At 35.5% G+C, this 16,875-nt stretch overlaps 3 protein-coding genes across 8 annotated transcripts in view; 1 reads left to right on the plus strand and 2 right to left on the minus strand.

Annotated features, from left to right (window-relative positions):
- LOC105320938 (peptidyl-glycine alpha-amidating monooxygenase B) overlaps positions 1–4,617 on the minus strand; it is a 25,084-nt gene extending 20,467 nt beyond the window's left edge. For 3 of the 4 annotated variants that reach the window (XM_011419085.4, XM_066087426.1, XM_066087428.1), the window contains exon 1: positions 1,762–1,905. The gene's annotated coding sequence lies outside the window, so the exon portion shown is untranslated. Of the gene's footprint in view, positions 1–1,761; positions 1,906–4,476 lie in introns of those variants that run through there. The other variant, XM_066087427.1, reaches the window with a different exon arrangement.
- On the plus strand, positions 2,563–7,987 carry LOC105320929 (putative N(4)-(beta-N-acetylglucosaminyl)-L-asparaginase GE19290). Of its 2 annotated transcripts, none has more exons than XM_034469236.2 (8): positions 2,563–2,673; positions 4,948–5,086; positions 5,173–5,311; positions 5,410–5,476; positions 5,566–5,646; positions 5,803–5,891; positions 6,057–6,152; positions 7,519–7,987. In XM_034469236.2, the coding sequence occupies exons 1-8, from the start codon at positions 2,622–2,624 to the stop codon at positions 7,654–7,656; spliced, it is 801 nt and encodes a 266-aa protein (XP_034325127.2). In that variant the 5' UTR covers positions 2,563–2,621; the 3' UTR covers positions 7,657–7,987. The 2 variants fall into 2 exon arrangements, with proteins under 2 accessions (XP_034325127.2, XP_065943505.1); XM_066087433.1 differs by lacking the exon at positions 2,563–2,673 and adding an exon at positions 4,568–4,689.
- LOC105319069 (serine/threonine-protein kinase ATR) overlaps positions 7,976–16,875 on the minus strand; it is a 108,179-nt gene continuing 99,279 nt past the window's right edge. Inside the window, exons 56-72 of one of the 2 annotated variants that reach the window (XM_066087425.1) lie at positions 16,712–16,822; positions 15,985–16,053; positions 15,538–15,590; positions 15,157–15,190; positions 13,456–13,571; positions 12,694–12,823; positions 12,253–12,342; positions 11,841–11,948; positions 11,545–11,702; positions 10,902–10,997; positions 10,107–10,260; positions 9,925–9,990; positions 9,725–9,810; positions 9,284–9,398; positions 9,001–9,117; positions 8,389–8,449; positions 7,976–8,358 (exon numbers count right to left, since the gene is read on the minus strand). In XM_066087425.1, the coding sequence (XP_065943497.1) occupies positions 8,390–8,449; positions 9,001–9,117; positions 9,284–9,398; positions 9,725–9,810; positions 9,925–9,990; positions 10,107–10,260; positions 10,902–10,997; positions 11,545–11,702; positions 11,841–11,948; positions 12,253–12,342; positions 12,694–12,823; positions 13,456–13,571; positions 15,157–15,190; positions 15,538–15,590; positions 15,985–16,053; positions 16,712–16,822 (1,563 nt within the window). In that variant the 3' untranslated portion in view covers positions 7,976–8,358; position 8,389. Of the gene's footprint in view, positions 8,450–9,000; positions 9,118–9,283; positions 9,399–9,724; positions 9,811–9,924; positions 9,991–10,106; positions 10,261–10,901; positions 10,998–11,544; positions 11,703–11,840; positions 11,949–12,252; positions 12,343–12,693; positions 12,824–13,455; positions 13,572–15,156; positions 15,191–15,537; positions 15,591–15,984; positions 16,054–16,711; positions 16,823–16,875 lie in introns of both variants that reach the window. The other variant, XM_066087424.1, reaches the window with a different exon arrangement.

Genomic DNA, 16,875 nt, shown 5'->3' on the forward strand with positions numbered 1-16,875 from the left:
ATTTATGCAGAAACAGGATGCAAGCCCTGACAAATAAAATTACATTATGATAAGTAACACATTATAACATTAAAAGCTGGGCACATCTGTTCTCATTGACAAACTTGAGAATTATTCTGTTCATTTGATGTGTAATTTTGAAAACAACTCCGGATGGAAATTTTAATTGATTTTCATATTTATGTTACTGTAAACATATCGTTATTGACAATGTATTTTAATCAGTCTTTCTGACAAAGATGCAATTAGCAAGTACCTAAATATCATTCATATATATAACAGGAGGGTCTGTATCGAATCTTCCCTAACTTTCTGAAAAATTAATTTCCACTTACTGGGTAATACTTTACATTTAGTTACATGATAAAATGATAAGAATATTAAAGTCATTTTTCATTTACTATAATGCAAACTAGATATACACTGCATACATGTCAAAATTCAAGGAACAGTGAATTCTATGATCCTAAAAATTGTAATACATTAATATGCAAACATAACCGAGTATTGCACTGTGACATTTTAAGGGAACAATTTCAATGAATCTGTAGTTTACACATTAGTAATAACATGACTGATGTATTTTTATAATCTAAATAAATGCATTCTTACACTTCAATTTAAATTATATTGCTCAAGGGTATCTTTTGTGATCAGAACCAATGAAATAAAATAATGTTATTATCCCAGTTGTAATGGAAGTCCTGTGGCTGACAAAATAACGTAACTTTTAAAGATGTTTTAAATTATTTGCTGAAACAACATTGTAAAATCAAAATTACTCAATGTTACATAAAAAGTATGAGAGAAGATTAAAGAATTTTATCTATACTCTGTCCCAAGATATCCTTGATTCACATTTTGCTTCATCACTGATTCGACATTTATAAATACCTCAGGGTTAAAATAATGTTCATTCAAAAGGGGAAAAAAAATTCCCAAATTTATTTTTTTGAAATGCCTCCTCTAGCTTATTAGGTTGCAATACAGGACAAAAAAATGTGATGTCTGCTGGGATTTTATATTGCAACAGACCTAGATGATAACATGGAAAATTTTGTGAAGTATATTCCGAGTGACTTCCAAATGAAGAAAAGATGTAAACATTCCCTATTATAAATCTCCATAAGAAATATGTTCTTGATCCAGTGAATTTTTCCGATTGAAAAATGATGTGTGAATGATGTTATCTTGGATATTTCCTTTCATCTTTTTCAATTGCACTTTTTTGTTACAGGTATGTGCGTTTTCATTCAAAATTGTCCAAATGTGCTGCATACATATCCCACCATGCAAACTGGACTTACACAAACTTTGACATAATGATGAATATTATAATTTGAGCATTGTGTCTCTTTTTAGCATGGATTTTCTCGTATATTTTTCAAAATCTTCAATATTTTTTGTCAGAACAAAAATAGTCACAGGATTTCATATTGCATCAAAACAGTAAAATTTCTGTCAAATACCAAAGTAATTACTGAATAACTGATATATTAAAAGAAGATGTTTTTGTATCAACACAAGGTTCACCGTATTGTCATATATTTGTTTTTTAGATTCAAAAAGCCATGCTTTTGATTTACCCTGGGAACGATCATGATAACAACGTTAGTCAGAATCCGATAAACACGGGAGGATTGGGGGACGGAGATCAAACGCAATTCTCGGTACACGTACAATGGCCGATTTGTTGTCTGTAAATCTGCGGGTGTGGGGTAAAATCAAAAGTCACCGTATTACGATAAAGAAATTACCAACCTTTTATAAATTCTGGCTTGACATATGTCAGCATCTTATTGATCCTTCTCTAGTCTATTTGTTTTCTGCATTTCCGGTTTAGAAATTTTAGAATCGAAACCTGTAACTCTTGAAGTTCCGGTTTATTTAGAATAACAAAAATACCTTAGGTGGCAGGGGATAGTTTTTTTGGTCGAGGAAATGTGAGGCAGATAGTGCTCATATATGAGATTTAATTTTTCAGTGGATTTTTAAATTTGCTAAAATTGGTTTGCATGCAGGGGACACATGGTCCCGACTCTTGAGAATTTTTAAACATTTCAGAATAAAACAAGTACAACTTACATATATCACTATAAAGAACAGCCAGGGACGGTCTCAAAATTTTCTGAAAAATTGCCCTTTTTCACATTTTCATGGGTCCAGAACCACGCTCCAGTCCCGAGCAACTGCCATAAACTACCATAGGATTTGTAGCTTAATGTATACCCATGCAAATGATCACCAATTGATGGGGGGTCAATCACCTTCTTTTCGAGTGACATTTCGTGTTCTGAACCCACCCTACTTTTCAAGCACAAAACCGAAAGTGAAAATGTTGGCCTCAGTTTCGCATTTTTATTCCATATCTGATGAAAAGTGCTACCAGTATTAAAGTGTCATATATCAATGAAATTGACATGAGCTCCTCTATCCACAAAATGAATGCAATAAATATTCTACCAATTTATACCCCTCAAATAACCAGCCAAACCCCAGGTTCTCCCTTTATTTCAAAATTTTGACCGGGTCTTTCCTTCGAAACTATCCCCTGCCACCTTATGGACTTCATAGTTGGAACTTGGAGTTTTTGTTATGATGCTATCAAACAGGGGGAAGAGATGTTCAGGAATCAGACAAACTGTATGGACACGATAGAGAAGACGATTAATTGTATGTATATTAAATTCGATGCATTACAAATAACAACCATGCAAGAGTCTATTTTCACTTTACAGGGCGGTTATTTTCATTTTCGCATTACACGACAGGGACAGAAAAACCCGCTGTTAATAGGATTTCATCTAAACAAATTTTGAACTCATTAGATTTGTACACAGGTGCTTGTGGACTGGACCGTGCACTACCCCCCCCCCCCAATCTATTTTTTTTCAATTTCTTTAATTAATTATCGTTAACAACCCCTTATATATATATATATGTCTCCAGTCGAAAAATAACAGAAATATCACGACTCTGTGGCATTTTATATTCACACTCGTTTCCCCGATTTTTATATAATGGGGAAACGAGTGTGAATATAAAATGCCACAGAGTCGTGATATTTCTGTTATTTTTCGACTGGAGACATATATATATATATATATATATATATATATATATATATATATATATATATATATATATATATATATATATATATATATATATATATATATAAGGGGTTGTTAACGATAATTAATAAAAGAAATAAAAAAAAAAAATTGAAAAAAAAAATAGAAAAGGGGGGGGGGGGGTAGTAGTGCACGGTCCAGTCCACAAGCACCTGTGGATTTGTATTGTATATCGAAAAAAAATTCCAAAGATCCATGGGAAGGGCGAACTCTCTTTTGAGACGGGCAGGCATAGAGGATGTCGGCTATTCCTGTCCACTTCTCAAACGAGAATAATTTCATATAGGGTAAACAGGTAAACCACGACCATTATGTACGAACCTCTCCAATAAGCCGGGATGTGAATGGCAGAAGAAGAAAAGGACTCTAAATATTATGATATCCAAGTCCGCTGAAAAATCGTATCCCTGAAGCTTGACCTATTATGCGGCCGGACTTCGGACGATGGGGTTCTAGAGTTGGTGGCATTTGATCTGTTGATAGTTCTGATAAGGGCGATAACTATTATTTATTAGTAAATTTTTATTATCCGTTTGTATTTCATACCAAATCAAAGAAATACCCAAAATATGATGAACCATTGTAAAATGTACGAGATATGCCATGTACATGTATGTGCCTCTTGTATTTACCAGTAGTTTCTATACGAGCGTATAAAATTATCATAATGTGTATGTATACGTTTTAAAAAATGTTCACGTCGACAATTACATGTATTTATTCTTAATGAACCCGCGTGTCTTTTCCCGTAACGTCTTAACTGATTAATAAAGTAACATTTAGGTAATGCATACTTGACTGCCTGATATTAAGATATTAAATTTAACTTGTTTTAAAACATTTATCCATATTGTTTGTGCCTTCCCCCCTAAAACAAGCCTACTTTCACCAAATATTCCTCCAAATTACATGTTTGAATCATTTAATGAAATTTAGGATGAGCGAATAAACCCGTTTTGAAAGTGACCAACTACGTCTCTTGCATAACAAACCAAAATTTTTAATCTACCCTGGGAAATATTTGAAACCCATTTTCCAATTTGTTAACTAAAAATTTATTTGGGAAAAATAATGGCGGAAAAGAAACTATATATTTCACACGATGCGTTCGATAAATTACTCTTGGACGTAAGTACTAACGTACACTGTTTCTGCGCAAAATGATACGCAATGAGAATATGATAAATAACAAGCACGAAGGAGTTAACGACAAGCAATCAGATACATTTATACTGTAAATACTTATACATGTAATTCATGCGTCATTAAGGGTTTCCCGATACCTGGCGATCGCACAAGACAAGTTTTAATTTCTTAATTCTTTAAAGAAAATTTGACTCACCAAAGTTTCCTCATTATATTTCAAATATATTCCGAAGTGATTACACCAGCCAGATATTTTCAACAATTGAATATATAATTTTTATCCCGTTGAACAATCTGTGTGTAGATAGCCGTGTTATCACTTCCTAGGCCGGCGTAGATCGAGGAACAAATAATAAGCTGTCCCAATCATGGAACATGATCTACTGATCTACAGCGATAGCCCCGGGGGGTAAGGCAAGGAGTCGTTTTATGTTCCGCGTTATGTGTTTGTGTCATCGTCTGTCTTCAGTGTGTGTGTGGAGAGAGAGAGAGAGAGAGAGAGAGAGAGAGAGAGAGAGAGAGAGAGAGAGAGATGAACCAATGATGTTGTACATACATGTATATCATACAAAAATATTATTAGTTTTTTGAACACATAAAATATCGTATAAAAAAAAAATGAAAAAATTAATTTTCTTTAAAAAAAAAAACCAACAAAACTTTGCAGATATTGAGGAAGACGAGATTTACGGTCCTTGCATAGTGGGGAGGGGCGGGCCCCCGAATTCCGCCGGTTACCGCGAGTATGACGCAGCACTGATGGATGGGGCCAGCTTAAAATTTGGCGCGGTTACAGCTCTTAGAGGGTAGGATGCAAAAGAACATTAAGATATTGGATGTTTTTCCTTCAGCTGATTGCTTTACAAATTTATCATACTTGACTTACTTCAAGGATACCTAACGCTGTATCTGCGGCTCGGGCAGTGATGGAGCGGAGCCCCCACAGTATGCTGTCAGGGGAAGGGGCGAGGCTCTTCGCTAAAGGTCAGGGGTTCATCTCCAGGGAAACACCAACGCCTCAAAATACTCAAGTAAAAAATATGTAATTCTATTCTTGGTCTAATCCAAAAACTATAATTTACAATGTACATGAACTAGTATTTACACCGAGAGAGTGCTGACCTTACAGGTTCCGGGAGGAGGTCACGACACTTTAGGCGTGATAGCCGTGGGACAGGACAGGAATCTCGCTGTCGGTAAGGATCTCCCCTCCCAGGATACGTACGATAACTTTTGAATCTGACACCGCAGAAAGTGATTTTCAGGTTTGGTTTTGCATTTACAGGTGTGTCCACTAGCGGTGCCCCCGGGAAACACCCCGGCAGGGTCGGGGATAGCGCGCTGCCGGGGGGAGGACTTTATGCAAGTAGGTGTTTCAAATTTTACAAAGCAACCCGTATTGCGAATTTTTATGAATAAAAAAAATGAATATGTGTTTTTTCATCAATGTTTTAAGGAGTGAAATATAAAGTAATGATGTTTTGTCGCTGTATCTTGCTGTGAATTTATTGGTCTGCTGTAGACCCCCAGGGTGCGGCCTGTTGCAGCGGGGACGGTGACGAGATCTTAAAGTTCTGTCCCTCCTTCCACATTGTTCACCTTATCTCCCAGGTACATGGGGGTAGGGTGGGTGGGGGGTTTTACGGTAACTTAATATTAACGATGATTGGAATTTACTGTATATATTGACTGGTGTTCTATCGAATATTCAAATTGTTTGAAGAAAAAAAACTAGCCACGGTTTTCTAAATTTTACTTTAAAAAAATCTACTGTAGGGTCGGAGCCCTCAGGATGCTTGTATAGAAGTAGTCCAAAATATATACAGACAGAATAAGCACATGGAGATCGCTGTTATAGCGGCAGATATCAAGGTAATGATAATGAAGCTGCTAAAGCCAGATTCTATGGGATGTTGTAGCTGCTGATATCAGATATCAAATTAATGAAACTGAAGCTGTCATAGCCACCGATTCCAAACCATAGTATCAGATATGTAACTGTTGTTATCATGATATTAAAATATGTGGAATCTGCCCTAGATATCAGAAAATGTTTTAGCATCTGATATTAGGGTATAAATATAGAGTTGTCCTTGTCATTGGTTATAAGCTATGATATTAGAGATATAACATCCGATATCACTTATAAAAGTAAATATATAGTAGCTATTCGATCCCAAAATATGATGTTGGAGATGTTGCAGCTGCTATCAGATTTCAAGGTAAATGTAGGAAAGCTGTTCTAGCAATTGATCTCAAGTTTTAGTATTAAAGAATTTTAAGCTGTTTTTATATATATCAATGTGAAAATATTGCTACCGACCTTGAGGTATGATATCCGATGTTGGTGCTGTTTAAGCAGATATGAACTGATTCTAAGCTTTAACATATGTGTTGTAGCTGTTACCCTCAGATATCAAGGTACATATATGAAAACTATTCTAATCACTGCTCATAAGGTATATCAGAAATGTTATAGCAATTGCTATCAGATATCAAGGTAAATATATGAAAACTATTCTAATCACCGCTCATAAGGTATAATATCAGAGATGTCATAGCAATTGCTATCAGATGTCAAGGTAAATATATGAAAACTATTCTATTCACCGCTCATAAGGTATAATATCAGAGATGTTATAGCAATTGCTATCAGATATGAAGGTAAATATATGGAAGCTATTCTAATCACTGATCATAATGGATGATATCAGAGGTGTTATAGAATTTGCTATCAGATATCAAGGTAAATATATGAAAACTATTCTATTCACAGTGCATAAGGTATGATATCAGAGATGTTATAGCATTTGCTATCAGATATCAAGGTAAATATATAGAAGCTATTCTAATCACTGCGCATAAGGTATGATATCAAGAGATGTTAAAGCATTTGCTATCAGATATCAAGGTAAATATGTGGAAGCTATTCTAACCAATGATCTTAAGGAAAGATATCAAAGTTGTTGTCACAACAGATATAAATTATCAATGTAAAAAAATTTGCTATCCAAGCTATAAGATACAAATCCCAAGCCATATCAGAGATGTTGATGCTTTTAACAAGACATAAAATAATACAAATAGAATCTGACCCAGTCACCATTATCTCAACAGAAAAGTTGTAGTGGCTGTTACTAGATGTTGAAACAGTTATTATAAATGTTTTCTATTAAATGTTTAATACCATGCCTTTGACACAGATATTGCTGTGAAATGTTGTATGGTTTACTTCTAGGGTCAATATGGAGCCTGTTCCACTGTACAGTCTTGGACCGACCCTCTGACTCAGAAGCAGTACTCAGGATTCCCTTATGTCATCTGGTCTAAAGACTTGTCCTGCCCAGAAATTAATGTGGCTCCCACCATCTCCTGATTACAAGAGGGACAACTCCTGGAGGATTCCCCTCCCCACTATTTTAAGACATGAACAACGAACCAGATCAAGGGGGACAACTCCTGGAGTATTCCCCCCACTATTTTAAGACATGAACAACGAATCAGATCAAGGGGGACAACTCCTGGAGTATTCCCCCCACTATTTTAAGACATGAACAACGAATCAGATCACAGGGGACAAGAATTGAAGCTCTACTGCAACAAGTGAACCTGAACTCTTGTTTGAGGGTGGATCAAATTCACTCAGGCATGGAATGTGGCACATTAGATACATGCAACTTATCAAATAAAAACAATTCCATCTTTCATGATTTATTTTTTATGAATATATAAAAAAATTGTAGTTACAAACAAAATGTTTAACAATTAAAAAAATAACAGTATGTTTTATCAAGTTAACAAAACAACAAATCAATGAATATTCCATTTCATCCTCTCTCATATATCTGATGATTACATACGGTACAATAAGTCTATGTACTTGTTGGTGTTATCTGCACGAAAAAAAAGATCTACATGCATTAAGGCACAACAATGGTTTCCTGTTTTCTAGAGGTTTACTAGACAATCCATTGTGTTTACAAGTTGCTGCACATCCAACGTACTTTTACAAGTGAGCTGCTCATCCCATTTACCTTTACAAGTACGTATATCGGGAATGCTGTCCATTTGATTTACTTTTACAAGTATGCTGCCCATACAATGTAGGTTTACAAGTATGCTGCCCATCCGATGTACATCTGACAGAGATTGTCAAGGCTAGTAGCCTCCTGTAAAGAAGTACAAACATCTCTGTAGAAATAAGCAAGATCTAGCACTGTGGTCCTGATAGATTGATGACTTGGCCATAAAAAAATTCATTAGGTGCGAGTCACATTTTCTAAAAAAATTTTTTTTTTAAGTTTTAAAAAATAAGACGCACAACATTTTTTTTCAATCGTATCTTTCTGCATCCTCTATGAGCAACTAAAGCTTGATCTATATACATGACCTGATTTTGGTCTTAAAGGCAGTTTCCCAATACATTTCAATATATTTCAAACTGTCTTTGTTGCCCATTTCTGACCCATATCTCTCTACTTTACCCCAAAAGGTAAAGGAGAGAATCCTCCTCTATGTCTATTTGCTTTACTATTGCAACAGTTAACTGAAATGCTTATCATTATCACAATACACCAGTACATGTACCTTAACGATAAATGCCATGCTTTTCAACAACATCTTACTTTTCTGTAAGCAGGTAATTGATATTTAATTTTACCTGTAGTAGATAACTGACATTTAACTTTACCTGTAGCAGGTAATTTACATCTAACTTTACCTGTAGCAGGTAATTGACATGCCCCTCCACTGAGAGGGCCACACTCCTGGGTTTCTGCATCGTGCCCCGCCTGATCCCCTTCAGACGAGATTCAATGTTCTGTACATGGACCAGGGCCTGAAGTTGAATTAAAACATTGTTACAGACAAACTGCCCTACCCCTCAGTCAAATACAAACATCATTCTTAATTGCAATAACTTTAGTATTGGGACCAGATTCTATAACGTTTTCATTCAAGGAGTGGACTTCTGTGTGAATCGTCCCTATGGATACCCTTTATACCTGGTCGTTGTGAATCTCTCCCTGGGCTAACTCTGTATCCGCCGGATTCATTTTCTGAGTCTTGGATTTTCTCCTCCACTCCACCAATGGGTCATGGATAAAGGTTCGTAGCACACTGAAAACAAAGTTAATAAATTGCATTAATCACCAGATATATTCTTTCCTATTGCAAAATTTTGATAATATCTGTGTTCTGTTTATTTAAAAACAAAACTTTATTCAGAAAATATTCTTCCTATGTATACTGGGCTTTTTTTCTATGCAAAATATTTTTTTTGAAGGATTTCCAATACTTGAATTGAAAAGAAAAATATTGTTTATTGTCAAATACATGTACACATTAAGGTTCTTGGTATCTTGTATGATAACATTTCTCTCTTGGCATCCATTTAATGACACAAATTATTGCATACACTAAATACAAGTACATTTAAGACAAACCTCATGAGAGGATCCATCTGATCTCGCATTACTCTCAGAGTGACCTCGCACGACCTTCGGAAAATCCCCTCTATTCCCAAAGGTCCCTGAAAAAACCCAGCACTCAATCAGCAATATACATGACCTGGACTTCTAAAAAACTAAAATCATATTAATTTAAAAGTAATTTTACAGCTAGAGAAAACAGGAATTTTACTCACAAGAGCATCCACCAGGTTCTGGGTCAAACGGAATGGCACCTTTTCTGGCCAATCAAATGTCTCTCCCTATACATAAACAGAGCATTCGTGTATTTCACATGTGAGACTCGATCAACAATGCTGATCTTTAACTTTCATGTTTTATGAACAAAGATTTGATAAGTACATGCATGTCTACACACCCTGTTAAATAGGCAGTTAAAATCTACATGGATACAGTCTCCGCAGGTGGAATCAAACAGGATGTTTTCTCCGTGACGATCACCAAGACCCAGGATGTAGCCCACCATACACATGACAGCAGAAGTCCGGGCGTATGCAAGCCGAGCATTGTACCTGAACAATAATGGTACATGATGCTTAATTCACAGCTTTTTAGAGATTTAAAATTTTTCCTATTTATATTCAAAAAGTGTCTGACCTCCTACTCCAAATACATAAATCCTTGTAAAGTTATTAAGCTATACTGAGAAAACCACTGTTCCACCAAGAATGACTGTCATAGAAATAACAAATCCTAAAGGAGTATAGTGTGGTTTAAATGATCATACAAGTCTGCATAATTTTTTTGTAAAAATGACATTTTTATCCTTCAATAAATATCTGATTTTGTTGATAGACTCAACGATAAAATCTGTGAATTCTGGTGTAAACAATTATTGATAAAACACATTTCAGAGTGAGCTACCTGTACAGTCCAAACTACCGTATTTCCGGTAATTTTTGTGATTATCTAATTAATTTTTTTTCGCGATCTTTGCCAAATCGCAAAATATTGAATATGCAGAAATTATGTCTTGTATTATTTTCTATAAGAAACTTTTAAAATTGCAAAAATTGACTGACGCAGATTAAAAATGCTACATATTTTCCCCATTTTCGCAAATGTTGTGACACGTGGAAAAACCCCAGATATACGGTATTCTGAAGCCTACAAGTCCCACGTAGCAGTGGGGATAGACTCGAGAGGCACTCACCAGGAGGTGGGGTCAGGGAAGGTTTGCAGGAACCATTCCTTGAAGACGGGCGGGTGCTTGGCCAGGAACTTCTCTCTGAACACCCTCTTCTTGAAACTACAAACATATGTATGACTATTGTACACACTGTCATCCACCACTGATCAACTCAATGGTAAGGGCAATTATAAATCAAGGAGCTACTTTATTGAGGGAAATATTCGCCCCCATTTTATTTTCGCCCCTTTCGCCCTCGTTGTCATTGGGCAAACATAAGAATGGGCCAATTCCAATGTCATCAATTATTTCTCTTCAAACACAGCTGTGTCTGGGCAAATTCAATACGAGGCAAAACTGTTTGCAAATGTAGAAAGGCCTAAATTACACGGGGCGAAAATAACCCTGTATATACAGTATATCTTTTGGACTTGTAAAGTGTATGACTTGGAAATCATGAACATTTGACTAAATGATTAACGGTTAAAAACTGACTTGGTGGTTACAAAAAAAATACTTCATTTGCTTTATTTAGTTTTAAGATTCATCTAGTTTCTACATATTTTCTTATAAAAAACAACACATATTATTGGACTACATCTGCCTTGAAGAAGAAAGGGAAATGTGAGTAGATGATGATCTTTGGATCCTAAGGGACACTACTTACTCCAGGGGACTTTCCTGTTTAGGGGTCATGGCCTGGAGTTCCTTGCCGCTGAAGTAGATTCCTCGCTCCTTGTACATCCTGAGCAGAATGTGGCGTAGTCCCTGTGTGTTGTTGACCCACTCTAAGAGTCCGCAGTACTCATTTAATGGGACAACAGACTGAAAGCGTAAAAACCTGGTTATTACTGTATTTTCTATATAATTTAATACTTTACAATGGAATATAATTTCCCTGGATAAGAATCAATGACGTCGATTATAACCAACCAGAATAAAATCAATGAGGGAAGATCTTACGTAGGTTCTGATGTGCAGATCCCTTTTCCGTGCTTCAGGGTCCTTGCTCAAGAACTTGTTGACAAGAGCGTTGAATTCCATCAAACGACAATCCTTACGCAAGTCATCCTGTAACACACATACATCAGTCAGTTTATGTTACAGTGTTCTCTGCTAACAGACACCAATATGAAAATTCTGTTAATGTACTTGTTCATATCAATACACTTGTTATATTCTCTTCATGACTTTCATGACTTTAACAGGAACACTCATGTAAGATTCTCTTCATATCTATCTTTCCTTGCAATTGAATGCGACTATAACCTTATAATTTTTAACTTACAATATAGCAATCCCATACAGTACATGTTTTAATTTTCAAAACCAAGAGAAGAAGCCCCAGTATCTGAGTTATCTGCCCCTTCCCTACCTTTGGTTTACACAGCATGGTGTACAGCTTCCCGTCGCTGCCGTTCATCGTGATCTTCTTAGGGCGCTGCAAGGAGGGCAGGACCTCAATCTGAAGAGACACAATTCAGGTGTGTATCAGGTTTAAACAACACACCTGTTGACAAGCACCTGTTGACTGAGCAACAGAGAACATTTTGAAGTAAAACATAAGTCAGGGGTATATCAGCAGACATGACACATCTGTAAATAACAAGCACCTGTTGGTTGGGCAACAGAGAAGGTTCTGAAGAGAGACAATTCAGGTGTGTATCTGGTGAAATAACACACCTGTTGGCAAACACCTGTTGGTTGAGTGACAGAGATGGTTTTGAAGAGAGCCACAATTTAGGTGTGTATTGGGTGAAACACACCTGTTGATAAGAACCTGTTGGTTGAGTGATGGACAAGGTTCTGTACTTACCCCGTCCTCAAAGCCTTGGAGGAAGATGGGGTCTGTGGGAAAGGGGTTGTGGTCCACGTGACTACCGGGGGTGCTGGGGAGGGTCACCCTCATCGCAGACTGTAGGGGCAGGAGGATGGGCCCAAAGTCCCTTAAAGAGAAAAAAAAATACACAACATTAACTGAAGGTTTTTTTTAGATGCAAACATTGATGATTATACAAATTCTTTACCAATTCTGTTTCATAATTTGATAGTGGATTAAACTTGAAAGTGGAGGAATTTTGAGATTTAGCATATAATAAAAATATATATATAAGGAATAAATCTAAGTCATTGGTAAAGAAATAACAGTAAAGCAAGGTTACATCATCTGATGGGGGATTTTGACAATTGAAAGTCACTGGTATGAAATAAATAAGGTTGAATTAAGGTTACAGCTTCTGAACACAGGATCTGGTCTTTTTATAAAATGTAAAGACTGATCATACGATCAATTTGATGATAAAATGTTTACATTATTTTATATATGGAACAAGAATCTGAGTACTGTAAATTCCTATTTGAACGTGATGAATTAAGATCCGTTTAAAATTGTGAGAAGCACCCTTTGTAGATCTAACATTTATTTTCTGAGGGATAAAACTATAAGAGTTAGGATAAAAGTTCTGCATTAACAAATTTATAATTGCATTTTGATATAAAACAGCAGGATTGCGGAATTAAGGAATCTACAGTATTTGAGTACTGAGTGGGTTGACAGTTAACACCATAGACTCCGTACTTGTCCTCCAGCAGGCGTTTGAGTGGCCTGAAGTGGTTGGTGATGCTCAGAACATTGGTCCCCCTGATGTCCTTCTCACACAGCTCCAGAAGCCTCTCAGTCAGCTTGGTGGCGTCCTGGGGAACCGCCATAAACAACAAAATGTTAACTCATATTGTGGAATCATTAAAATTTGTGGTGGCTCAATTTTTGTGGTATTCGTGGGTAGCCCTTCCCTACAAATTGACATCCTCAACGAAAACTTTAGAAAGAGTTTTCTTACTGAAACTGAAAACCGATTCATCTACGAAATTACATCCCCAGGAATATGCAAAAAACCTGCAATCCATGAAATTGGCCCCCCAAAATTTAAATGATTCCACAGTAGTCTACAAGTCTTCATTTTTAAAAAGTTCATTGGTGGAATCCTGGGGAAAATCAAAAAATACTACACAATGGTCAACAAGTGTTCTGTATTTCTTAGATATTGTCACAATAAGGGAATACGGTACCTTATTCTTTTTTCAATTGAAGTTATATGTGAAAATTGAGTTTATTCCCTATTGCTAATCTTGCAATAAAAACAAAATACCTGAATGATGCATTTTATTGTTTAAATTTGTTCTAAAAATCTTATGATTAATTTGTTTGGCCTCTAAAATAAGAAAGGGTTCATTGCTTTTAACTTGAGCATAAGCTTGATGTGTTTGTAAATACAAAATAATGCATGAATTGTATAGGAGATCAGAAAGGTTTTTTAAAAATAGAAATACAGGTATTCCATTAAATTAATAAGATTTTGACATGAACAATTGTCTGACATAACAATTATGTATAAAATTCTATGTAATTGCTGTGTCTCTAAACTGAACTATAGCAATGCCAGACAGGAGAACAAAGAGATAGTCTTACGTAAATAAACTTGATGAATGATACATGTAGACTTACATGGAAAAACTTGATGATAGACTTACATGGATAAACTAGATGATAGACTTACATGGATAAACTTGATGATAGACTTACATGGATAAACTTGATGATAAACTTACATGGATAAACTTGGTGATAGACTTACATGGATAAACTAGATGATAGACTTACATGGATAAACTTGATGACAAACTTACACGGATAAACTTGATGATAAACTTACATGGATAAACTTGGTGATAGACTTACATGGATAAACTTGATGATAGACTTACATGGATAAACTTGATAGACTTACATGGATAAACTTGATGATAGACTGACACGGATAAACTTGATGATAGACTTACATGGATAAACTTGGTGATAGACTTACATGGATAAACTTGATGATAGACTTACATGGATAAATTTGATGATAGATTTACATGGATAACCTTGATGATAGACTTACATGGATAAACTTGATGATAGACTTACATGGATAAACTTGATGATAGACTTACATGGATAAACTTGATAGACTTACACGGATAAACTTGATGATAGACTGACACGGATAAACTTGATGATAGACTGACACGGATAAACTTGATGATAGACTTACATGGATAAACTTGATGATAGACTGACACGGATAAACTTGATGATTGACTGACACGGATAAACTTGATGATAGACTTACACGGATAAACTTGATGATAGACTTACATGGATAAACTGGATGATAGACTTACACAGATAAACTTGATGATAGACTTACATGGATAAACTTTATGATTAACTTACATGGATAAACTTGTTCTGCTCAGGATCAATCATTCTGTAAAAATATTGTCACATGTCAAAATAAATCCAAAGATATAAACCAATAAAAAGAAGTTCTGGAAAGCTGACTTCCTCCCTAGAACTGTCACTATATATTTTAAAAATACATGTACTGTAAAACTGGTTCTTTACTCTAGTGGTCAAGAACGTGTTTCTATAGTCAAACAATACACATGTACATGTATATTAGATTCGGTTGTGTGAATTTACCTCTTTAAAGTTTAAATTTTCGGAACCATACTCACAGGGGTATTTATGCAGTTTTAAGCCTACTGCGTTACTAGTGTAAATTGTCACCATGCATAAATAATCACTTTTACATTAGGTAACTCATCTACTTACTTCACAGTGGCAAAGATATCCTGACACCTCTGTTTCCTTACTGGGTAGGATGACTGCAAGACAGACAGAATTATAAATAATGATCGGTAACAGTGTAAACATACTAACAACATCTTCAAGATCAAGTCATTATATCATTTTATCTCAAATTAGTTTCCATATTCATTAGGAATAACATAGATCACAGTCATTCCACATACAGAAGTATAGCAAGTAAAGTTCCCTACTGACTACAAAATCAAGATTGGTCACAAATCTCTAGATAGACCAGTAAGGCCAAGAAAAATCAATGATAAGTTTCTGTAGGCAATGTAGCATTGATTTTATTGTGATGTCAAAAGGGGAACAATTTTGTAAGAAACCCTGCATGCAGCATGACAATCATACTTGGCCTTAAAAAATGAAGATTAATTTTTGGGGCCAAGTATACTTAGTAAAAGGAATCACCTTGGAGATGGCCATCATCATCCAGATAGACTGCTGGTTAAACGACACAAAAATGTTTGCTATCAGGTCCTGTAAAATAAATTAATTAGTAAGTACTGTAGAGTCCTTATCTTAAACGAGTAATTCATTCCAAGATTCAACTGTTTTGCATCAAATTGCAAGAACATAATATAGCAAACACCAAATTTTTATGATAGTTTCATTTAGTTTTACATTTGTCTGAAATATAAAAGCAAGATTTTAAAATCTGCAAGATGTGCTTCTCGCGATTTTAAGCATACATTAATTCCTTGCATTTAATTACTAATCTACAGTAAACAATAACCACCTGAGGACTCGGAAGGTTCATGTTTTACACCTGTCTTAAGGTACCTTGTCCCTCTTATAAGAGAGACAACTCTGAATAGAGTAAATTTGTATCTATTTTTTAAAAATATATTTATTAAAACTTTCATTTAAGATTAAATTCTAACATATGAAGCATAACCTCTGGGAATGCCATTTTGGGATTACAAATCCAGCGGAATTTCTTCAAAGTTTAACACAAAAAAATTCATTGCATATCAGAGAAATCAAACTATGTTCAATTTCAGGACCCAAAAAGATGAAAATTGTACAAAGTCCTTTCCAATGGAAATGACACATTGTAGGTCCACCTGTAAATCACAGAGGAAAACTTTGCACATACATACGGATGTTTTGAATAATTGATGCCCATGTATGCTACCTTGAGTCTCTGGAAAACCTCCGGTTCCACATGACAGATTCTGGAGATGAGTTGAGAGAAAGCCGTGTACAGCTGATAGGGAGCCAGGGTCCGGCCCATCTTAGAGATGTTCTACAATGACACAGAATCCTCTACTTACTACTTGTTTACATCTGAAACACTGT

This window comes from Magallana gigas, chromosome 6, assembly GCF_963853765.1.
Source record: "Magallana gigas chromosome 6, xbMagGiga1.1, whole genome shotgun sequence".
Taxonomy (NCBI): domain Eukaryota; kingdom Metazoa; phylum Mollusca; class Bivalvia; order Ostreida; family Ostreidae; genus Magallana; species Magallana gigas.

Excerpts from the sequence above, each read along its gene's own strand:
- LOC105320929 (XM_034469236.2), top strand. The coding sequence starts at position 2,622 with ATGTTCAGGAATCAGACAAACTGTATGGACACGATAGAGAAGACGATT. Across the intron at positions 2,674-4,947 it reads GATAGAGAAGACGATTAATT|ATATTGAGGAAGACGAGATT; the intron begins GTATGTATATTA and ends AAAACTTTGCAG. Across the intron at positions 5,312-5,409 it reads CAACGCCTCAAAATACTCAA|GTTCCGGGAGGAGGTCACGA; the intron begins GTAAAAAATATG and ends CTGACCTTACAG.